At 34.6% G+C, this 25,716-nt stretch overlaps 1 protein-coding gene across 16 annotated transcripts in view; it reads right to left on the bottom strand.

Annotated features, from left to right (window-relative positions):
- Positions 1 to 25,716, bottom strand: part of TBC1D5 (TBC1 domain family member 5) — a 606,671-nt gene that overhangs the window by 283,086 nt on the left and 297,869 nt on the right. For 13 of the 16 annotated variants that reach the window (XM_023207336.1, XM_023207339.1, XM_023207341.1 and 10 more), the window contains one exon: positions 6,570 to 6,639. The exons of the other annotated variants lie outside the window; for them this stretch is intronic. In XM_023207336.1, the coding sequence (XP_023063104.1) occupies positions 6,570 to 6,639 (70 nt within the window). The remainder of the gene's footprint in view (positions 1 to 6,569; positions 6,640 to 25,716) is intronic. 16 annotated transcript variants of the gene reach the window in all.

Here is a 25,716-nt window from a genome sequence, read left to right as displayed (position 1 = left end):
GAGACAGTCTCACTCTGTCACCCAGGCTGCAGTGCAATGGTGTGATCTTGGCTCCCTACAACCTCCGCCTCCCAGGTTCAAGTGATTCTTGTGCTTCAGCTTCCCAAATAGCTGGGATTACAGGCATTCACCACTACACTGGCTAATTTCGTTACTTTTTTTTTTTTTTTTTTTTGTATTTTCAGTAGAGACAGGGTTTCGCCTTGTTGGCCAGGCTGCTCTTGAACAGCTGACCTCAAGTGATCCACCCACCTCAGCCTCCAAAAGTGCTAAGATTACAGGGGTGAGCCACTGCACCTGCTCTCGTCCAATAAGCGAATATTCTCAAAAATAACATGATTAACAAAATTGTATCACTCTAAGAGTGTGACTAGAACCCAGATTTCTGAATTTTAAATCTTGCTGCCAAAGTAGGCTTCTGCCCTGTTATCTCCTTTCTACTGAATCACTGTTTCGTTGTTATTTCTATGAGATATATAATTCTCTTACATACAAATGTAAAAGGTACTATACTAAAAATAAATGTAAATGATGAAAAGATATTTCCCGCATCCTCCAAAATTATTTATTATATGCAAATAAGTACAAATCTTTGTGCTAAAACTTGAAGCCTAATTTTTCAAATGTGCTGATTGATTATATGCAAATACGATGCATAGTTATTGATTATATGCAAATAAGATACATGCAAATTTTGTGCTAAAACTTGAAGCCTAATTTTTCAAATTTACTTAATGATTCAAGAAAATTCAAATTGATGTACTTTTTCTTAGGCAGGAAAAGACAACTTTTAGATTTAAAAGGCAATACCGACTTTAACTTTTTACAAACTTTTTACCAATTTGAACAGCCTTTGACTCGGTGAGCTAGATATAGAACATATTATATTGAGAAAGGGAGGCAACTCTGGAAGCTCTGATAAATATCAAGAAATTCAAACACCATTGCTTAAGAGTCAAGTGTCTTTTTTCGTCTCTCCTTAAAAGGAATAAAACAAACAACAACAAAACTATATACACATATAAAGTTCCCTTTATTTCTTCAATAAAAGCTCTTTTCAAATATGAAATACAATATTTTGTTAGAGGAAAAAAAAAGCCAAAAGTGTGACTGTTTTCTTAAAAAAATAAATAAATAAATACTTTATTCCAGTCTATAAATTTTTTAAGTCTCAAGTCACTCCACTATCCCAGGTGTAGGATTTATTAACTAAAAACATACACAGAAGTATCTGTGTATCTTTATAGCATTCAAGTAACTTTCATTTTTTGATTCAAACACCAAAGCTCCTAACTAAATTATTATTATTATTATTATTATTTTTTTTTTGGGAGACGGAGTCTCGCTCTGTCGCCCGGGCTGGAGTGCAGTGGCCGGATCTCAGCTCACTGCAAGCTCCGCCTCCCGGGTTTATGCCATTCTCCTGCCTCAGCCTCCTGAGTAGCTGGGACTACAGGCGCCCGCCACCTCGCCCGGCTAGTTTTTTGTATTTTTAGTAGAGACGGGGTTTCACCGTGTTAGCCAGGATGGTCTCGATCTCCTGACCTCGTGATCCGCCCGTCTCGGCCTCCCAAAGTCTAACTAAATTATTATAATCTTCAGTTTATTGGCTACGACTTCTGAGTATCATCGGTGTTTATAATTTTGCACTGTCTCTGGAAGTCAGCATTGCATTTACAAATGATTATTTTTAAAGTATCTAATTGTCAAGATGAAAAAGAGTGTACATTTTTCTTAAGAGTACAGCTTTAGAAAATATAATGTCATGTGAAATTAAGTTGAAAAAAATATTGAGTAAACTAGATGATTTACTACAGTTTATACAGAATCTTGAAAATTAGGGTTAACTATAACGTACACATTTAAAATAATCTACAATGATTTATATTCTATCCTCTGCCATTTACACAAAACTAAGATGAGGTACAAAAATTAAGCAATATTTTGAGTTTCCCTGAGAATGCTAAATAACTAGTTTGAGTTTTCTCTAACTAAATTGACTATTAAGCCAAGTTTACCGCAGATTTTTGGCTATAGAAACACAAAAAGCTTATCAATAAATGAGGCAACAAATAAGTTATTTCCTATATTGGGAATTAAGACATTATACTTTAAAAATCTGGGGGAAAAAAGCATAACATTGACTCAAAAATGACTATGATTTCCTGTCAACTTTTGAGGAAAGTTGTTATAATTTGATCAAAAAGATATTTAGAAACATAGGGTAATAAAACAAAAGTTTTTAAATGTTCACCTTCAAATTATTTCATAGGTCACTGTTATACCATCTAATAAGATAATTAAAAACATGCAAGCAGCTGGTACTACAGCTAAACAGATTAATGTAATAGTCTGTAGTCATATGTGCTGGCAAAGGGCTTGCCTCTTTTGGCGAGGAGAAGGTCAGTTGCCCTTGGGAAGAGGAGAAGAGGAAAAGAGGAGTGGCCTGTGCTACAGTCACTAAGTTAAACATCAGCAAATTGATAATCAGGAAACAACTTTTCTTCTTTCATACCCATTGATGTTCTTCTCTCAGTTTTAATGGTTAAATAAGAAATAGAGAAAGCTCATATAATTTGGCAGACAACATTAAGATTGGTCTTTAAAAAGTACAAGATATATTTCACAAAACCAACAATGTCTTCTCAAGTCTTATAAACTTTCCATTTTAACGCATCATCTGCAAATTAGTTCAGAGATATACAATCAAATTTTAACCAAAGTTTCCAAAACAATATCTGGACTATTACTCAAGCATCATATAATAATTGTACTGGTGCCTTAGGAGTTAAATGCAGCTGTACTCTATCTGAATCCATGAAGCAAGATCAAAAGAAGACACAAATCCAAAGTAAATACCCCAGTTTATTAAAAAAAAAAAGTCTATGATTATTAGGCACATAAAGCTGTAGTTACAGTCCATTCATTTTAAATTTTAAAATTTATTTGTCAAAGTTCCAGATATCATCTCTGAATTTATAGTAAAATATCTTCCTTTCATCTTTACTAGGTGTTCAAATTTGTTATTCAAAGGTAACCTGAAATATGTGTCAGAGATTGAGAGTGTCAAATTTCAGGTTAAGCTTGTTCTTAAGCACTCTTTCTGCTAACAGACAAAAAATTCATTTTCTTGTAAAACATATTTTTTCTCTTCCTTTTGGTATATTAGATCACCGTAACAATTTCTATAACACCAAAAGGTTAGTGATGACAATGATGATGACATTGTCTGGAACAAAAAAGTAACTAATATTTATTCAACATTTACCATATGCCATTATCTGATTAAACTCCTCATATCAACTGTATTTTATCATCTTCACTTCAAAGGTGAAGAAACTGAGGGTAAGACTTGTCCAAAGTATTCAGATTATTTACAATCAGGATCTGAACCAGCACACTATGTTTAAACATTGTTTCAAAAAACAGACCAGGTGCAGTGGCTCACACCTGTAATCCCAACACTTTGGGAGACCAAGGCAGGCAGATTTCTTGAGCCCAGGAGTTTGAGACCACCCTGGGCAACATGATGAAACCCCATCTTTACAAAAAACACAAAAATTACCCAGGTGTAGTGGCACACGCCTGTAGTACCAGCAACTCAGGAGGCTGAGAGGTAGGAGGATTGCTTGAGGCCAGGTGGTTGAGGCTGTAGTGAGCCAAGGTAGTGCCACCGTACTCCAGCCTGGGTGACAGAGTGAGACCCTGTCTCAAAAAACAAACAAAGAAAACCCACAGACTATGCCCTCTTGAAACTCATGATCTAATATGATAATAATACAAAAAGTGGAAAGAATATAAATTTCAGTGTCCGATTCAAGACTGAATTCAAAAGTTATTAAATACTCAACATATGTTAAAGGATACATGTGTCTGATGGTGAATACAGGAAACAAAGTTACCCATTTACCTGAAGTGAGCACAAAAGAATTAATACTATGACATCCCATTTAGATTTTCAAAAGGCCTTTATTTTATACGTTTTAACCCGAGTTTTTAAAACAGTTGCGGGAAGGAAACAGGTTAGGCATTATAATGCCCATTTGATAGATAAGAAACTAAAGTAAATCTTTGACACAAGTATATATAAACTATGAGTATGTTGGTGACAGGTTTAAGGCCTGCGTTGTCTAACTGTGAAGAAAGGCTAGGATTTCAGAGGCGGTTTAAATAATACAAAGGTAGAACTGTCACGCAAAACGACATCTGAGGGTTGCAACATTTACGTTTTTCTAATAACCTATTTCTAGTTAGCTTAAAGAGCTATAATGGCAACAAAAAATAATTTTTGTTTTCAAAAGTAAATTTTACTGAAAATTCTATTGCCATTTTAATGTGATTCTGCAACAATTCCTAGATTTTGTCAGTTAACCTTAATTGAAGCTATACCACAGAGCTGTGCTTCTATGAATTCTACACTTAACCCAAGTGTCAAATCCACAAGTAAGCTCATTATAAGAGCTATTGCCTACTGAGTAGAAAAATATTCATTTCTCACCTTAAATACTATAGCAGTATTTAACAGCAGCACTGGCCTGCCAACTATTAAAAGCACATTTTTACAGACTGTATTGCTTGAGCTTTTTATCTTTTTAATTGCAACAATAAATTAATATTCTAACATTACAACATTGATTTTTAATCAATGCTTGTCATTTTTAAACAATGACAGACATTGATTAAAAATATTTAGTTAACAACATTAGTATTTATTGTGCAAAGCTACACTAGGAGTTACTTTTCAAAATACAATTATCATTTAATAATACTAAGATACTTTATTCAAGAAGAAAAAAACACCCAAGATAATATTGTACCTTCATTTAATATAAAGTTAGGAGAAATGTTTTCATTTCTCTTATGAAATGAATGAAATGAAAACATTTCTCCTAACTTTATATTATATCCACTATTTACTGTAATTGGCTAAAAGACAAATGTAATTATAAAATATAATTCAACAACAGAATTTATACACATTTAATGGGATTTTCCTTCTTTTGAAATACATTAGTTTTTCTTTTTGTCTCGTTTATGTTTAATTGTATTTATACCTAATAAATTACCATCATAGATTTCATATATTACCATCTTAAGATTCCTCTGTTACATGTCAAATCCTAATATTTCTTTAACTATCTTTCACATTTACTTTTTTGGTTATTGTTACAATCAGCTGTGACACACTCAAATAGGAGATTCTACCTATTGTTTAGTATGTCAAATACAAGCTTTATATTATGCTTCAGGACTCAGAAAGCATTTGGACAATTCCAGTATTTATAAGGCAGGATGGATATCGTGAAAATTTAACAACAACATATGAGTTTTACTGCTGTGATAATACCCTTCTAGAACACCATGGAACATAAGCCTTTTGTGGTATCTGTGACACTTGAACAACTGATCATTTATACAGACCCCAACTGGTATAAAATAAAGATATCAAGTGTTTCAATTACCATCTCATTTCTGAAATTCATAAACAAATTGTAAAAACTTGTTTCATTTACTACATTTTTGTCTAGTTCCTCCTATATAAAAGGTCCGACTCTAGATCTTAAAAGCCTGCCTGAAATCTGAAGAAATAAATGACACAGTCCCAATTAAGACTATATAATATGTATACAAATAAAAATATAAACTAAGCATAAGTTCCATATTTATTATAGAAAAGGAGACACAGTTTAATATTCAAATTAGTTTTCAAATATACAGTGGTTCTTGCATATATTTTATAGTGTTGTTACACAAGTATCAGAAGTAATTAACCATAAGGACAATGTTGGCCAATTAAATTGTTTCTTCAAGAATCTGCATTGCCATCTATAACGTTAAAGTGTATCATTATTGAATTTGCACTTTTTTCCTAAAAGAAAATAACCAATTTCTTACACCATTTTGGCTCTGTATATAAATTTTCAAGTATTACTGAAAATACTTTAATCTTTCTTGTTCTTCAGTTTCCAGATATAAGGTACAAATTTCATAAACATTTACTGAAGCAAAATTCAAGTTATGAGGAGAATATTAAGAAAGGATTAGGTAAAATACATATTTTCTTAGTGTATCCTTTTAAAAAAATTACTAATTCAGAAGTAATAGCCCTGTTTAATGAAGAATTTAAACAGAATATTAGGAAACAGCACTTAATTCAACCATGAACTACATTTTAACCTCTCTTAGGTGCTCATGAGCAGTACTATATTTTAGCAGGAAAATTAAAAGGAAGCTTTAGTAATGTAACAGATATACTGGAAAAACAAAAATGGATTATAATGAAGCTGAATACTACATGTGCATACATTCCAATTACCCTACTATTGGCTAACAACAGATACTGCAGTAAGTGCATTTACTCAAAAATTTAGAATATTATATTTTTCTGTAACTTATTAATTGCAGAAAATAACATTAACACAATATTGTTCACATTGGTCACCTTGTTAAAGCACAAATAGTGTTTCCTTACTATTCTAGATCAAAACCCTATATAATTATATATCTTATACATTATCTTGTAATATTATATGTGTATGTGTACATATATACATGTATTCATCACCTACCTATAGGAATTAAAAGTCCCTTCAGAGTCTAAAGTAGAACTTGTTCTTCTTCCATTTTTATTTGAATCTCCTGGAGAAAAAAATTACAACACTGAAATAATGGAGATAAACTGAGTACTTCAGTTGAAAAACTGTGTGAAAGCTAAATGCAACATATTAGCCAAAAAGCATATATCCTCTCCCCCTTCCCCAAATTATCTTTTGTAATCAAAGCTTTTTAGGTAAAAAATTCATTTTGATTTCAAAATATAAACCAATGTCAATCCTAGACTGGATAGTAACAGTACCAAAGTAAGTGCTATCAGGAACAAATGAAGCACAGTACAAACATTTTCTTCTTATGAATCACAGACAAAACTAAAATTATAAACCAGTATACAGAAAGGCAATTTTTTGTTAGTGACCAAGTCACCCACCCTGATCAATGGTACTGTCAAAAGAGAGCAGGCAGAGAGAGCCCACCTGGATGATTTTCCAGGTCCTTGTTTGACACTCTCTAGGAATTTAGTAAACAGAGGTAAAATAAAAAGCCAACTTCAGAGGTAGTGATTAATTAATGAGCTTTTAATACGTCTTACTTAATATTCTTTACAAAACTTTAACTGTTAACTTTAGGTTTCAACTGTCAAAAGTTTGGCAATTTACAACATGAAAAAGGAACAACATCAAAAGGTATTTGTCTCCTATAATAATATCAAACATTGAGAGAAAAAATGTTTACCCAAAAATCTGTCATATTCATAAAATCAAATTTAGAACAAATTATACATATCAATTTAAAGACTATAGAATAAAAGTAAATGAACTAAAGTTGGAAAAAATGCTTACCAATGCCCCAATGTTATATATTCTTATTGACTGAAATTAAATGGTTCAATTTTTTAAAATATACACTTCAAAGTACAGCTTTTATGAAACCATAGTATGCCACTATTAAAAATGTTATTTGTTTTTCAAAACAAATTAAAAGTTTAGAATATGATTACATTTTATATTCCTAATTCATATAATGTAACTTTCAAACATCAGGTCATATTCCATTTTTATAATATTTACAGCATAATGTAACAATGAGTTATCCAATTTTATACTTTTAATATACTTTGAACAACTGAAGGTGCAACAGGAAATCATCACAGTGGTCGTGGATAAGTCAAACAGTAATTACAGAGCTTCCACTTTAAAGATGAGATTATTTTTAATTATTGAGTACAGTATCTGAGGTACTATACTTATATAATTATGCTACTCATTAAATGGTTACTGAATGCTGAAATGTAATTTTAATGATAGCTACCTATTTTTCTTTACACATTTTATAGTTGACAGACAGTAAAGAACACTGGTTCTTTTTTGAGAGTTTGGTGAGATATGTGCAGCTGTGCCAGTGTTCAGGAGAAGCGGACTGAGCCCGCTTATTAAACTTTCAAGTCTACTCTTTTTTCAAAATACTGTTCCAGTTTATTTTGTTTTTTGAAAAAACAAAAAATCCTAAAAAGGATTACAACACTTAAAAATGGTGACAATTTATAGAAGAAAATAATCCAAAAACATATAAATGTTAAAAATTAACCTAGCTAGGTATATGTTGCTAATTCTTTGAAAACATGGGTATGGTAATATTACTCATACAACACCCTTCATTTTCTTTTAAAAATTAATAACATTATAATAAACTAAAAAGATGTAAGGAAAATTAGTCTCTATCTTGCTAAATGAAAATTTCCTACAACACATGTTATTTAACAGCTTGCAGACATTTCCTGTGAAACATTCCATAATCAGCATAGAATAAGTACTATATTATACATTTAAAATATGAGCTTCTTCCTCCTTAAATTTAAGATTATGATTAAACATGAAAAATAACACTAATAGAATAGTTCTTCCTTTAAGCTGATGTTTATCAGATCAAATATAAAATCCTTCAAATAATTAAGAGACTTTTGGCTTCATAAACAACCTGGTTTTATCACATTATAAAGGTTTTCTTTAATTTATAACTGTTTCCGAAAGAAAATATCACATTAAATATAACTTTCAAGGTGCAAAAAAAAATGGTAATGGGGGAAAAAAAGCAGTTTTTCTTTCTCAAAAACATACCAAATAAGGAGTACCACTGTTTCACTAACAATATTAGATAAAAGATTTCAGAGTTGGCTATATGGGGAAAAGGCAATAAAGTTTTGAAGCGGGAAAAATGCTTTGTTCCCTCAATCCTCTAGTTGAAATTAATTATAGCAAATGTTTATGAAAACATCTGTTCCTTACAGTTATAAATTCTTAATTTTAGTATGGACGATCTCAGACTCTTATTTTGGAAGGAAACTGTTTGACTATCGAGAGGTTTACAAAAGAACAGACAGAATCTGTAATTCTGTAAAATTGTGTATACAATGTGCTACATCCTGTAGAGATTTTACTTGGTGTGAAACATTTGGAGAGGCTTACTACCGGTAACTAGGAGAAATCAAAGACAAACAGAAAGGCTCATTTTTCATTTAAGCTATAATATGATTAAAAAACATATCTGTAACACCAGAAAACAACTTCTGCCAGTTTTGGAAATAAACAAGTGTTACTTTACTACTGAATCTAATTTGCAGGTAAGTATAATAAAATAAGTATTAATTTTATAAGAGATTAAAGTAAATGAAATAACAATACAATCATGGGAACGTATATGTAGCATTTCCCAAAAACAACAACAGAGGGTGCAAGAGAGTTTACTATGATGTTTTTACTTGCTATTGTGATTCTTGAACTAAGTTGTCAGGCAGCCATAACTGTAACAAAGATGCATCATACACACACACACACACACACACAAATACAGTATTAACGTAATCTTACACAAAGACTATTAAATGGTCAAATAGCACAAATATCTAAACTGTGCTTCAAGATAATAGACTTCCTTTTACTTACCTGAAAAGTAATTTAACTAATAAGCAACTTTTAGAATACAGTTGTAACTTTAAAGATATTTCAATATCTAATGTAATCAGTAAAAGAATCTAGATGTCTTTATTGAGTATATTTTGAATACATGCACGAATTATATACAATAAATAACATGTGTTACTATATATTTAAAACATTGTACAACATATATCTATTAGAACAATTCATCAATTACTTGTGACCATAAATTTGAAATTTATACAACATTCATTTCTCATTAATTGGTATGCAACTTTCCTAATGGGTTCATAATATTCACAATTAAAATAAACTGATTTGCAAAAATATGCTGACAGTTACATTGGTTTAAAGTATAAGAAAGTGCATAATATTGCCTAATAGTAATTTCTAACATGTGTATCTAACTTATTAAGCCACGAAGTATAACTGTGACTTAAATTTCAAAACAGAATGAATGGAATTTCAGACTCCCTTTTGGCTTTAACTGAGGTCATGTTTAGCAAAGGGCATTTTTGGTTCCATCTGTGCACTGTTGAAATCTTTCTAAAGGGAGGTTTACAATAGATTTCTGTAGTATTTTTTAATACACAAACATCTAGTTCATGAAGAGAGAACCAGAGATTTTTAAACTAGGTTAAGTTAAAAACAGCCAGAATAACACTATAAATAATCACGCCTACTCAAATGTCTTCAGTTTACATGTGAAAACATCAAGTTTTAGAATATCACATCATACTAGGTATGAATTCTGAAAAGTATTACATAATAAAGAAAAGGTTTTATCTTTGAATCATTAGAGAACTGTCAACATACACAGTCTGGGGTATTTAATGGTAAAATGGGGAAAAAGACTTGGTTCAAAATGAAAACAAAGCTATGAGTTTACTGTAAAAACCTGAAAGCCTTTGTGTCTTTTAAAGGAATTAGTATATAGCAATGAAATGTTTTAGTTAAATTTAAAATCCTTTAAAAAAAATAAGTGATTTTTAAAAATCTATGAATAAAGTATATTCATGCATTGGCACACAGTGAAAGCAAAGATAATGACTCAGCATTATCCATAAAGTAGCCACATCATTTGTGAAATCAGGCAAACCATTAGCCACCCCAAGCTAACTATTTATGCTAAAAATCCAGGAACACTCATTAGATCTATGAGCCAGTGCTGAAATCAATACAGAAAAAAATTCATGAATTTTGTAATTTTCAATTTTCTTTATTATTGCTAATGTATTTACATTCTAATGATTTAATAGCCATATTTAGTTCTCTAAATAATGTCTTAAAATAAGTATTGTAGATAATGAAAACTCAGATGTAAAATAAAAATTCATAAGAAGTCTTAAATAAAATACATTTTCAAGTGGACCATTTTAATTTGAGAAAAGGATGTTTTGTTATCAAAGGTTCCTATTAAACCTTTAAGAGAATTCTTAAAAACAAAAGACAGAAAGCAGCATGACATCAGCAAGATGGCAGAGTTTGAAACTCCAAGTAGTACATGTTCTCCTACAGAAACACTGAAAAACAAAAAGTAACTTTTAGGACTTTGTAAAAGCTGTAATAAACAGTCAAACATTTTCCAAAGCAAAATGAACACTGAATCAAGAAAAAAGGCAACTTAAAAATTCTGTGCTTTTTTCACTTGCCATTGCCCCACCCCCTCCCTGGCACTGTAGCAGTCTGGAAGCGGGTAGCTACTTTCCCAGGGTAGGAGTCTGGTACTTGGTTCTCGAAGGGAAGAGGTGACCATGTTTGCAAATTGTTGTGCATGTATGTTCTACCCTGTGTAAGGGCCACCTGAAAGATGCCACGAGGTGCCTTTCTCTGTTCAGGCTAACTTAGAAGAAGCAGAGGACATCAATAGAATACACAACAAGCCAAACTAAAAACCCAATATATAGTCCATTCTCATGTTGCTATAAAGCACAGCCTGAGACTGGGTAACTTACAAAGGAATGAAGTTTAATTGACTCGCAGTGCCACATGGCTGGGAAGGCCTCAGGAAACTTATAATCATAGCAAAACGGGAAACAAACATGTCCTACCTCATATGATGGCATGAAGGAGAAGTACAGGCAAAACAGGGAAAAACCCCTTATAAAACCATCAGATCTTGTGAGAACTCACTCACTATCACGAGAACAGCAGCATGGGGGTAACTGCCCTCATGATTCAATTACCTCCCACTGGGTCTCTCCCATAACACCTGGGGATTATAGACCTACATTTCAATATGAGATTTGGGTGGGGGCATGGCCCAATCATACCATTGTGCCCCAACCCCTCCCAAATCTAATGTCTTTATAATTCAAAACACAGTCATACCTTCCCAACAGTCCGCCAAAGTCTTAACTCATTCCAGCATTCACCCAAAAGTCTAAGTCAAGGTCTTATCTGAGACAAGGCAAGTAAGTCCCTTTCCCTATGCGCCTGCAAAATCAAAAGCAAATTAGCTACTTCATAGGTACAATGGGGGGGGGGGGGTACAGGCATTGAGCAATACACCTACTCCAAATGAGAGAAACTGACCAAAACAAAGGGGCTACAAGCCCCATGCAAGTCCAAAATCCAACAGGCACTAATTAAACCGTAAAGTACCAAAATGATCTACTTTGACTCCATGTCTCACATCTATGTCACACTGATACAAGAGGTAGGCTCCCACAGCCCTGGGTAGCTCTGCCCCTGTGGCTTTGCAGGGTACAGCTCCCCTCCTGGCTGCCTTAACAGCTGGCGTTGAGTGTCTGTGGCTTTACCAGGTGCACAGTGCAAGCTGTCAGTGAATTCACCATTCTGGGGTCTGGAGAACAGTGGCCCTCTTCTCACAGCTCCACTAGGCAATGCCCCAGTGGGGACTCCAACCCCACATTTCCCTTCCGCACTGCCGTAGCAGAGGTTCTCCATGAAGGCCCTGCCCCTACAGAATTCTGCCTGGACATCCAGGTGTTTCCATATATCATCTGAAATCTAGGGCACAAATTCCCAAACATCAATTCTTGTCTTCTGCACACCCGCAGACCCAACACAATGTGAAAGCTGCCAAGGCTTGCAGCTTGTACCTTCTGAATCAACAGCCCAAGCTGTACATTGGATTCTTTCAGTTACAGCTGGAGCTGAAGCAGCTGGCATCCAGGGCACCAAGTCCTGAGGTTGCATAGAGCTGGGGGGCCCTGGGCCCAGTCCACAAAACCACTTTTCCCTCCTAGGCCTTCAGGCCTGTGATGGAAGGGGCTGTGGTGAAGGTCTCTAACATGCCCTGGAGACATTTTCCCCATTGTCTTGGTGATTAACATTCGACTCCCCGTTACTTCTGCAAATTTCTGCAGTGGGCTTGTAATTCTCCCCAGAAATTTTTTCCCCCTACTGCATTGTCATCCCGCAAATTTTCCAAACTCTTATACTCTGCTTCCTTTTGAATGCTTTGTTGCTTAGAAATTTCTTCCACCAAATACCCTACATCATCTCTCTCAAGTTCAAAGTTTCACCGATCACCAGGGCAGGGGCAAAATGCCTCCAGTCTCTTTGCATAGCAAGAGTTAACTTTATTCCAGTTCCCAAAAAGTTCCTCATTTCCATCTGAGACAACCTCAGCCTGGACTTCATTGTCCATATCACTATCAGCATTTTGGTCAAAGCCATTCAACAAATCTCAAGTTCCAAACTATCCCACATCTTCCTATCTTCTGAGCCCTCCAAGTCTCTAGGAAATTCCAAACTTTCCCACATTTTCCTGTCTTCTTCTGAGCCCTCAAAACACCTGTGGCTATCACCCAGTTCCAAAGTCGCTTCCACGTTTTTGGGTATCCTTATAGCAGTATGCCAATCTCTGTGGTACCAATTTACTGTATTAGTGCATTATCACGTTGCTATAAAGGACTACCCAAGACTGAGTCATTTATAAAGGAAAGAGGTTTAATTGACTCACACTTCCACATGGCTCAGGCGGCCTCAGGAAACTTACAATCATGACGGAAGGGGAAGCAAGTATGTCCTTCTTCACATGGCAGCCTGACGGAGAAATGCCAAGCAAAAGGGGGGAAAGCCCCTTATAAAACCATCAGATTTTGTGAGAACTCACTTAATATCACAAGAACAGCAGCATGGGGGTAACTGCCCCCATTATTCAATTACCTCCCACCAGGTCCCTCCCATGATACATGGGGATTATGGGAACGACAATTCAAGGTGAGATATGGGTGGGGCCACAGCCAAACCACATCACTCACAGATGCCTGCCCCAAAAGACTGCAACTGAAACATAAGATAGATCACCTAAGGCCTGGAAGAAAAAGCTGGTGAGGGTTTCTTTGGCAAATTAGGACATTCAAAAGCATTCATGTATACTGGAGAAATGTAGAAGGCCATGTGCATGCCTAGAGCAATATGCATAATCAGAAAGTAACTGAGAAGACTCTAAGCTTCCACTAAAAGCTGATCACTGTATGAGGACTGCAAGCTCGGCTATTTGTTAAAGAACTACTGTGGCACAGAGCCAGTCTGCAAAGACAGGAAGAGGTTTCGAATTTTTAGGGTGGGGTTTATATAAATACACAGTGCTTTTAGCTTTTAAGAGAACAAATACACTGTCGATGATCTCTGTTTAAACTTTAAAGTATTTCCAGGAGTAAACCTCACTGAATTGGTAAAATAAACTAACATTCAGTTTAACGAAATCAGGAACTAGAGTCATTAAAGCATCATAATTAAAAGCTAAGACTCTACCATTTATTTGTTCTCTTACTTAACCATTCAGTATCTCAGATTCCTCATCTGTAAAATGGAGACAATAGGTTCTACTGCAAAATGTGGTAAGAAAGATTAAATGAGATACATGTATGTGAAGTGCTTATAGTACAATGTAGGTCCTCAAAAAAAGTTACCTTCATTTTTATTAACATTTTAATCAATGTACGTATAATACTGGTTCTAGTAGAGAAAAAAAAAATAAAAGGCTACTAGTTCTACACAAGGAGAAATACACTTGCTCATAACTTAAATAATTGAATACTGTGACTTTTTTCTTCTTAGCAATTAAAAAGCATTATTTCTGAAAAACTGAATCAAAAACTTATGAATTATATGAGGATGGTGTGTAAGTCTTGTGCAGCCCTTATAATATCCTTCCTGACAATGATCTTATCAAACATAAAATATTTAAAGAGAATGCAGGATATAGTAAATTTAAATAAAATTACAGCCTTGAAATATAAAGTCATATAATTTCATGAACTTAAGATATATAAATGTTTCTTGAAACTGATAAAAGATAAAAAACTAAAACCATGGTCAATCTATTAATAAACTAAAACTAACATGTATGATAGTACATAGTATTACACATATACCAATAGATAAAACAAGCTATAAGAGGAATTCATTAATGATTCTGCAACTAAATGGGAAACAGGGATTAATTTCAAAGATAATCACAAGTAGAATTACCCAATTTAAGTTAACATGTGCTATGGCTGAATGTGTCCATCAAAAAGCATATGTTGGAAACTTAATACAAAATGCAACAGTGTTAGGAGATGGGGCCCAGTGGGAGGTGTTTAGGTCAGGAGAGCTCTACACTTATGAATTAATTAATGTTGATTATAAAATAGCTTAATACTGTGAATTCAATCTCTTGCTGTCTCTCACATGCGTTCTCTTGCCCTTCTGCTTTCCATCATGGGATAATGCAACAAGAAGGCCCTCACCAGATGCTGGCACCTTGATATTAGATTTCCCAGCCTCCGGAACTGTGAGAAATAAAATTATTTTCTTCATGAATTACCCAGTCAATGATATTCTGCTATGATAACACAAAACAGACTAAGATAACACATAATAACGCACAAATCTAAATATTTCTATTTAGTATTACTGCCATTTTTCCAGGTACTCTATGGATATAAAGCTACCTGATGTCTCAGACATGTAAGAGAGTAGGCCAGAATCAATCAAGAAAACAGAATTTTAAGGCAAAATTAATATTTCTGGGTTGTACCATCTACATATATTACAAGATGGGGTGGTACCAGATCATATCTGATCATCCAAATCACCTGGGAACAGGTAGATAGTTAGTATGCGTGTGTGTGTGTGTGTGTGTGTGTGTGTGTGTGTGTGTGTGTGTGTGGTGGGGTGGAGGGAGGGGAGAGGGACAGAGAGGGAGGTAGAGAGAGAGAGGGATAGAGGAAGGGAGGGAGGGAGAAATGGGAGAGAGGGGGCAGAGGAAGGAAGGTGGAAAGAAAGAAGGGGGGGAAGGGGAGGCAGAGAGAGAAAAGAGATTGAGATACTTGTGGGTGAGGCCCAGAACTCTACTTTAAAGGGTTCCCTAGATTATTCTGATGATACATAGGCCTTTCCTATTCTAAAATTATAAGCTTCTACTGTACTAAAAGTGACTATCTTATTATAGAAGGCAATTTAATTTGCCCTAATTGAGGAAATTATTGGGTATCTTATATGTCCTCATTTACTAATGACTAACAATAAGGCACAAACTATGATCTCATTTTCCAGCAATAGTAATAGATTGCATTGAGCTATGCCAACTTCACACATTTTCCTAATATGACCAGTACTATGTACTCTTTATTAGGGGAGGGTGCAGGCTCCACATGTTAAGCAGAACGCTACTAATGGCCTCTGAGGTTCTACCATAGACCACCTGGATCTCAAAAGCACCTTTTTGAAAAACAGTTGCAATGCTAATGCTGCATTTTAGACAATTACAAAACACATTTCCACTCAGTACATAAACAACAAAGTAGCCTTTCAGAAGAGCTTGCTAAGAAGTAAATATGTTGATAAAGACTATTTGAAAATATTTCTTTAAACTTGGAGAAATAGTATTAGGCCATAAAACACTTGATACGGTTTATCTATTTCCCTACTCAAATCTCACCTTGAATTGTAGTTCCCATAATCCTCACATATCATGGGAAGGACCAGGTGGAGATAACTGAATCATGGGGGTGGTCTTCCCCATCCTCTTCTCATGATAGTAAGTCCTCACAAGATCTGATGATTTTATAAGGGGCTTCCCCCTTTGCTGGGCACTCACTTTCTCTCCTGCCGCCATGTGAAGAAGGACATGTTTGCTTTGCCTTCCACCATAATTGTAAGTTTCCTGAGGCCTTCCAGGCCATGCAGAACTGAGTCAATTAAACCTCTTTCCTTTATAAATTACCACTCTTGGGTATTTCTTCATAGAGGTGTGAGCACAGACTAATACATGATTATTATATAATTTGTCCTTCACTACAATTTTATCTTAACAAAATACAGATAACAATTTGGTTTAACTTTGGCTGAGACTTTTAGCCTTACTACAGTCCAACAAAAGCTTAAATAAAACCCTCCTCAAAACAACAAAACAAAACAAAAAGCATTGTATTTTCAAAAATAATCTAATTGATATTTAGGGAATTCTAACCCTAACATTAAATTATCTATTAGTGCCTAAATATATATAATAAAAATAAAATACATATTATTTACTACCTAAAATAGTGTATACGTTAGTAAAGTCCTATTTCACTGTCTTTCAAATAACACCTATAGAATATTCATATTCACCAAAATTATTCTTTTTCTTCAGTGTAATCAAAAGGAAACATCTTTTTCTAGAGAAAAGAATCCTTTGGGCACTACTCATTTCAACTAGTGATTACCATCAGTGCTAGCTAGATCCCTTAAGATTGGCTGAACACCTAGTGGACAAGACTTCATGAAATGTAAAGGCATCTGTTAACCCAAAGTATGTAACTTTCAATGTTAACATTAGATATGTCCCATTTTAGTGCCTGAAAAAGTCACTGGGATTCTATGCAGGATACAAATTATCATTCATGAACCAGGGTTACTGATCCTATCTGTGTCTTTTAAATAACAGCTATCTGAAGAAGTTCATATAACAAACATCTACTTGAAAAACATAAAGGGCATTTTTACTAAGACATTCCAAAGCCTAAATAAAGGAGTGAAGGTAAATATTCTCAAAAATATCTTTAGTGTTATAGAAGATTTACTAACACAAATCACAATAAAATGTTAGTGATTAGTATTTAAATCTAAAATCCTCAAATATCAAAAAATTTTTAATGTTTACCAATTTCTTCAAATAAAAAAATTCCAAAAATATTTTGATTCACATAAAAATGTCTTATTTTACAAATTTTGCTATGACATTAAAGAATTGCTATACTAAAATAGTTTTCAAAGAAAAGAATTCTAAATCCATGAATTGATATGTATGTATCATTTTATGATAATGCATCTTTATTTACTAAAAAGGTGATTTTTAAAATCTGATAACTAGAAATATGTCAAAATAATTACCTAGACAAACTGTAAATGGGCCCCAATTAATAAAAGCATTTTGTAATTCAAACTTTTAGTCATAAATTCTTTCAGGATTTTTCAGTTCTTTCAGCAGTCACATGTTCAACACTTACAGTATTCAAGGGCTGATGTTATATTGGTAAGCCAAAGCTCAAAATCCATCCCTAACATACTTCAGTTTGATGAATGCACAACAGAGCAGAGGGACAGCCAAAGCAATGCATAATGACACCTTTGAAAAATGTTACACAAACTAGTTACACACCTTACTATAATAACATATGAGTGAGGGGGTGGATAAGTCACAGACCAAAAAGAATATAAACAGCATTCCACTAGAGATCAGCATATACCAAGATTCTGTGGAGTTCACGTTAAGGATTTTGGTCTTTATCCCCAACAAAAAGTCAGTAAAAGAAGGGTCACAGGCCAGGCACAGTGGCTCATACCTGTAATTCTAGCACTTTGGGAGGCAGAGGTGGGCAGATCACTTGAGCTCAGGAGTTCCAGACCAGCCTGGGCTACATGGCAAAATTCACATTTACAAAAAATTAGCCGGGCATGGTGGTGCGCACCTGTGGTCCCAGCTACTTAGGGGACTGGGGCAGGAGGACTGCTTGAGCCCAGGAGATCTAGGCTGCAATGAGCTGAGATGGAGCAACCGCACTCCAGCTTGGGTGACAAAGTGAGATCTTGTCTCTTAAAAACATACAGTTTTTTGTTTGGTTTGGTTTTGTTTTTTGAGGCAGAGTCTCACTCTGTCACCCAGGGTGGAGTGCAGTGGCATGTTTTCGGCTTACTGCAATCTCTGCCTCCCGGGTTCAAGCAATTCTCCTGCCTCAACCTCCCAAGTAGCTGGGATTACAGGTGTGAGCCACTATGCCCAGCAAAATTTTTATATTTTTAGCAGAAACAGGATTTTGCCATGTTGGCCAAGCGGGTCTCGGACTCCTAGCCTCAAGTGATCCACCCGCCTTGGCCTCCCAAAGTGCTGGGATTACAGGCATGAGCCACCGCGTCCCACCAAAAAGATTCATTTTTAAGTGGTCACTTGAAGTTCAGGGTGAAGTAATTTGTGGTTGGGTGTAGGTAAAAGGAGAGTGGATGAAGGCAGACTGGATAAGAAGCTCTGTGGTACCCTAAGGCAAAAACAAATGATAGAACAGCTATCAACACTGATGAGATCATTATCAGACCATCTTAAGTATGGAAATTTACCATTCTGTCAAGACTGTTCCTATTTAAATCTCATTTGAATCATTCATTCATTCATTCCATGAACATCTACTGAGTGTCTACTATGTGCCAGACACATAATTCCAGTGGTAGGAACTAGAAGTATTACAGTGAACTATAGTATTACAGAATGAAGTGGAGGAGCAGGGGGAAAAAACACAAGAAAATAAATTTGCAATTTCAGATAATTGTAATAGCTGTAAATAAAATACAAAACAAGCCGGGCGCGGTGGCTCAAGCCTGTAATCCCAGCACTTTGGGAGGCCGAGACGGGCGGATCACGAGGTCAGGAGATCAAGACCATCCTGGCTAACACGGTGAAACCCCGTCTCTACTAAAAAATACAAAAAACTAGCCGGGCAAGGTGGCGGGCACCTGTAGTCCCAGCTACTCGGGAGGCTGAGGCAGGAGAATAGCGTGAACCCGGGAGGTGGAGCTTGCAGTGAGCTGAGATCCAGATCCGGCCACTGCACTCCAGCCTGGGCGACAGAGCGAGACTCTGTCTCAAAAATAAAATAAAATAAAATAAAATAAAATACAAAACAGAATAATGTGACATTCAGTGATTGTGGAAGGGTGCTCTTTGAAGATGAAGGTAATATCTGATTTTGGATTCTAATGACAAGAAAAAAGTCAGCCATTTGAATATCTATGGCAAAGTGTACAATATGCAAAGCACAAAGGCACTACTACAGAAGCCAGCTTTTAGATAAGAAAATAAGGCCAAGGTGGCTGAAGGACTTGGGGCAGAGTACTACGAGATGAGGATAAGGATACAGGATAACAAGTGGCCATAGAACTTATGGTTTGAATGGGAGGAAGTCTGGATTTTGAAACTACAATGAGAAGCTACTGGAAAGTTATAAAAATCACAAAATTAATTCTTTCTAAGATATTCTAAACAGGTATGATTTGAAATCATTTCTATGGTAGTAAAAGTATTTTATTTCATACACAGTAAACAATTAGATTATTCGTTTTATTTATTTTACTGAACTGCTTTCTACCTAGATCAGAAATTAACTTGGTTTCTCAGTAAGAGTTAAGACAGATCACAATAAAACAAACCAGAAGAAAAGTACATTATAGGTTACTAGTAGGATTTCCAGTTCCACCCATAATGGAGTACCACTGCAGCATATTTCTCCTACTGACAACAATTTAAAACTCTAGGAAAAATGTAAAAAACAAAAACCACTTGAGGGCTCTGAAAAGTAAATAACAGGAGGCATATTGGAGAAGAAAGTCAGTGGTAGTGAGTTTTCTGTTCTTTCTTCTCCTTTATTTACCACATCAGGATGAATCTGATAATGAAATAGCAGGCACAGGGAGCAAAAACTCCAAAAGAATCCCATTTTTCAGAAACTATAAAAAGGAGCTCCTGTGAACTGCAGAGTGTGGAAAGAATTATCTTTCTTTTTCCCTTCTTTTTTCATTTCTAACCATGTGACAAGACCAGATCTAGTTTGAGAACTATGCTGCCACAGTAGGTTGGTGGTAGCAGTGGTGTGGGCACCTAAAACTCTAAAAAGCCTATCCTTTTGGTTAGAAAACTGCAAAAAAGGACCCGTTGTGCAAACAGTGAGTGGAGAACCCCTATTATTTTTTTCTTTGCTATTTCTCTCATCACTTTGCCAAAAAAGTGCATCCATTCATGTGAAACTGTGCAACAGCACAGGAGGCAAATGTTATGTTAAAACCAGACATGGTGTGTGGGGTAACCCTGCAGAAGAAGCCCTGGACATGGGGATTCTCTAATTCTGCATATGAAAAGACACAAATCCTGAGCTCACTCCCTAGCTGTACATGCTCAAAATATACCCGAAGAAGCACAACAAAAGCTTTGAGAACTGAACCATAATAATTAATATAAACTACCACCAAAGTCCCAGACTCACCTCTGAGGGTCATACGCTAGGAACAGACTAAAAAAACATAGAAAGGACTTTGAAAACTGCTGACAATGGAACCTCCACCCACAGACAGTGAGACAGAAACTGCGGTCTGAACTTAACTGGAGACAGCAGGAAGAGTTGGGAATGGGAAGGAAGGGAGAAGAGAAAGGGGAAAGACAGAAGGGGAGAGGAGAGGGAGAAGAAGCAAGGGACCAGGGAAGTGGAAGGCAAGGAAGAGGGAGAGGGAAATAGAAGGAAGGGAAGGGGAGGAAAGGGAGGAAAGGAAGGAGGAAAATCAACCAGAGGATTTAACAGGATCCAGAGTTTCATAACAAATTATTCAAAATGTTCAAGACATGGTCTAAAATTGATTGCTATATCAAGAACCAGAAAAATCTGATCAATTATCAAAATGTAATACAATCAACAGATACCAACCCAGAGATGATCCAGGCATTAGAATCAACAAAGACTTAAAGAAGCTACCATAATTTGATAAGCTTACTTTATTTATTATCTGTAGAATATGAGCCTCTTTAAATTATCAGACCAGATAGGCACTGAAATGTGACAGCGGTCAGTCTCACTTCCACTCTGAGTTAAGTAATTACCTCGTGAAGCCATGTACTATGTGGGCTCTAAATTGACACCAAGTAGCCATAAAATTAACCGAACAATATCATGTGCTGGATACCATAACTCACACCCCACAGCTCAACAATGTATAGTCAATCACTAATCAATATTATTTCTGTCAACCAATGAGAATTCCTATCAAACAACTTTATCAGCCCACTACTGGTTTCCTTTTTCCTTTAAAATCCCGCTTGTAACAAAGACTAAGTGGAGTACTTCCCAAGGCAACTTGGAAATGTTTCTCAGGCAGCTGTCCTCACTTTGGCTTATGTAAACTCTAAAGTTTTATTTTGTGCCTCAGCTTCTTCAAGTCAACAAACTTTTCTCTATGAGGTAATGGTGTATACTCTCAAAATGAGTAGAAAAATAGAAGTTCACTGTAAAATAATAGAAACTATTAAAAAGAATCAAATGGAAATTTTAGAACTGTAAAGAACAATACCTGAAATTTTAAAAATTCATAGATGGGCTCTGTAATGAAACGGATAAGACAGAGAAATGGGACAGTGAACTGAAAGATCAACAAAAGTTATATACAATCTGAAGAACACAGAAAAAAAAAGATTTTAAAAAATGAAATGAACAGAGTATCAAGGACCCATGGGACAATACAGGCTCCTAGTAAATCTCCAAAATTCAAAGTATTTTCAAAAACATTATCAGAATCACATTAAATAAATCATCAATGTAATCTAAGTATCTTCTCATGAGCTACATTGAAATACATTACAGCATAAAGAATAAATGTAAAAATTACCTAAAAATGAGAATATTATAATAGAATGTAAAAACTAATTTAACACACTCTAATATTAACTTATATTTCATTTCTTGGATATCCTTTATTTTTCCAGATGTAAAAGCAATGCAAACTACATTAAAAGTGTTTACACTTGAGAGAAATTATTAAAACAAAAACTATCAAGAAAAAAGAAAAAATAAAGAAAAAGAAAAGTAGAAAGCAAAAACCACCCATAATGTGACGCAATTACATGAAGATACTTTTCCTTTCTTTTTTCTATAAAATTGAATTTACATACTATATAAACAATTTTATATTCTATTATTTCATTGTATTATGCCTATGAGCATTTCTCCCATGCTATTTAAAAACCTTTTTACAAAGAAATTTTAACTGGCTACATAATAATCAATATACGTCCTATAATTTATTTAACCATTCTTCAATTGGCAGATATTTCTTTTATTTAAAATATTTAGCTGTTCTAAATAACACTATGATAAATACCTTTGTGAACAAATCTTTCCATGGCTGCCTTTAGAGAAATAAATTGGTTTATCAGAAAGTATTAACAAAACCACAAAACAAATACAAATTGATAAAAATCACAAAACTAATACATAACTATTGTACAAAAATTTCAAATACAGATCTATATTAAGAAAATATAAAGCCACACAGAATTCTTCCATTGTTAGTATTTTAACATTTCCTCAAATTTTTAATATGCATTATATATATTCTATAATTTGAATGCAATATATAGTTTAATACTATCCTAATACAACTTTCAATGGCTACACAGAATATTACACAATAGCATTACAGAGAAAAATAGTTACACATCATCAGTAAGTAAATATATTCCTACAGCTACTAACCATAGAGCATGCTATACAGAACTGTCCATGTGAGAAATAACTTGATTGAAAGTCAGTTTTTGAAATGTGAGCATCTGCATTTTGTAAGCCTTGACTTAGGTATTTCATAATACTGACACTTGCCCTGAATCTGTTTTCCCATTATCAGTGGACATATGGCAACCTGCTACAGACCATATTTCACATCTACTTTATGCCTAGATATAGCCCTGTATGCTCAAGTGATAAGAGCATATTCTGTTTTAATGATGCCTTATATGAACTTTCTTTCTTTTCCATGGATTAAAACAGTAGTCAATTACAGTGGCTAAATCAGGCCAATAATGGCCTCTTCTCATAAGACCTGTGGACAAAAAAGGTTTTTACATTTTTAAAGGCTTGTTTTTTACTTAAAGAGGAGGGTCTTTAGTGAAGAACCATTAAAAAAAAAAAAGTCCCATCTGCCATAGACAATAATTTTGTGAAATAATAAAAATATTCCTATAAAAGTGAAATAAAAAGATATATAAAATATAAGCCTCAATATTTTATTATTACATTCAAAAGATGGAAAAATTATTCTGTTCTATATATTAACCTTCAGTTTCTATACAGCAGTCCTTTCTTATTTGTGGTCTTGCTTTCCATAGTTTCAGTTACCTACAGTGAACCACAGCCCAACAACAGGTCAGTATAGCACAGTAAGATATTTTGAAAGAGACCACATTCACTTAACTTTTATTATGTGATAAAAGGATATTGTTATAATGGTTCTATTTTATTAGTAGTATGGTTGTTAATCTCTTACTGTGTCAAATTTACAAATTAAACTTTATCATAGGTATGTATGTATAGGAAAAACACTGTATATATAGGGTTCAGTGGTTTCAGGCATCCACTTCAAGTCTTGAACCATATTCACCACAGATAAGAGTGTAATAGTGTACTTATATAGCTGAGAACTAGTTACAAACAGTTCTCACCCATTGACTAGACTGAGCAGCACAGCTCTAGGAAATGGAAGAGGAACAACGGGGAAGGATCCTGGAGTCAGGGCTGTTAGGTTAAGAATAATGAGCTTCTGCCTTTTTAAAGTCATCATATTTTGGGTCTTAGCCATTGCTTAAAATAATACAGAGTTCAAAATGAAATGGCTGATATTCTCCCCTGTGGCATAAAAATATGTAAGGCAGAAGGATGACTGCCCATCTCTCTTAGATATCCTTCTTTCTTTAGGTTATTTCTCCCAACCCCTATTCCTCCTGAAGAGACATACTTTTTATTTTAAGTAATTTACCCCAAATATAACTCCAAATTTGGTCAAACTCCCTTTAGGTCTCTGAATATGATAAGAAACAAATCCTATTGATGAAAAGAATTATAGTAGCTTTAAGGTTGCAGTGGTTTGGATCAAAAAAAGTAAAAAAGATTCTTGAGACATTAAGGAGACAAATCTATTGATTGGTGGCTAAGAGATGTCAATAATGATTCCTAAGTTTCTGGCTTACACAACTAGATATATACTGACACCATTCACTGAGATTAAAAAAAGATAAGAGAGGAGTTTGGAAGAAAAGATCACAAATTCAACTTTGGACAAGCTGAGTTAGAACTTTTAAAAATCTAAGAGGAAATGTAATCTGTAATATCAGATATATGAATCTGGAGCTACCTGAACTAGAAACACTTGAAAGTATAAGGGTATTGATAACCAAAGTTTAGGGTAAGAACAGAGACAAGTAAAAGCCCAATTTTAAAGACCACATTGAAAACCAGAAGTAACAAGGAATACCAAGAGAAAATTTTGTCATTGAAGCTAAAAGAGGATTTTGAGAAGGAGGAAGAATTTAGGATGTTACTGTCAAGGCCAGATAAAATCTTAAAACAGATTTAATTACAGAAAGACCATTAGGATCTCATGAGATATTCATTCAAGTAGAATGAGTGACAGACACCAGAGTAAAATGGAAAAATCATAAAAAATTTTTTATTTATGGAATATTACTCAGAAAACGAGAATAAAGCTACTGCTGTAGCCGAAAGAAACGGTGGGATCAGCATGGGACTTTTCATCCTAGCTTAACTTACTAAGATGAGAAGGACTATCAACAAAACAAGAAAGATCCAGTAGAAACACAGGGGTTGAATATATAAGAGAGGAGAGATAACTGATAGAATACAAGATTCCTGAGAAGATACAAGGGGATGGGATCTAGACCACAAGTAAAAGAACTGATCTGAAAAAGAAGAAGACATCACCAGGGAAAAAAAAGAGAAAGATACAGATGTAGTTGCAGGTAACTCTGTTATAGAAAGCTAAAGCTCCCACCTAATAATTTCTATTTTCTTTATGGAATGAGCAGAGTCAATCTTCAGGAAATCACAAGTTTAAATTACAAAAGTTTTGAAATACCTGAGAAGAGAGGGAAAGTACAACTTAATTCTTATGGTGATCATGAACTTACGCTGAAAAGATAAATCATACAGTAGAATAAACATGTCAGTCATTGATATAT

This window comes from Piliocolobus tephrosceles, chromosome 2 (genome assembly GCF_002776525.5).
Source record: "Piliocolobus tephrosceles isolate RC106 chromosome 2, ASM277652v3, whole genome shotgun sequence".
Lineage (NCBI taxonomy): Eukaryota > Metazoa > Chordata > Mammalia > Primates > Cercopithecidae > Piliocolobus > Piliocolobus tephrosceles.
This window is presented reverse-complemented; position numbering and strand designations above follow the sequence as displayed.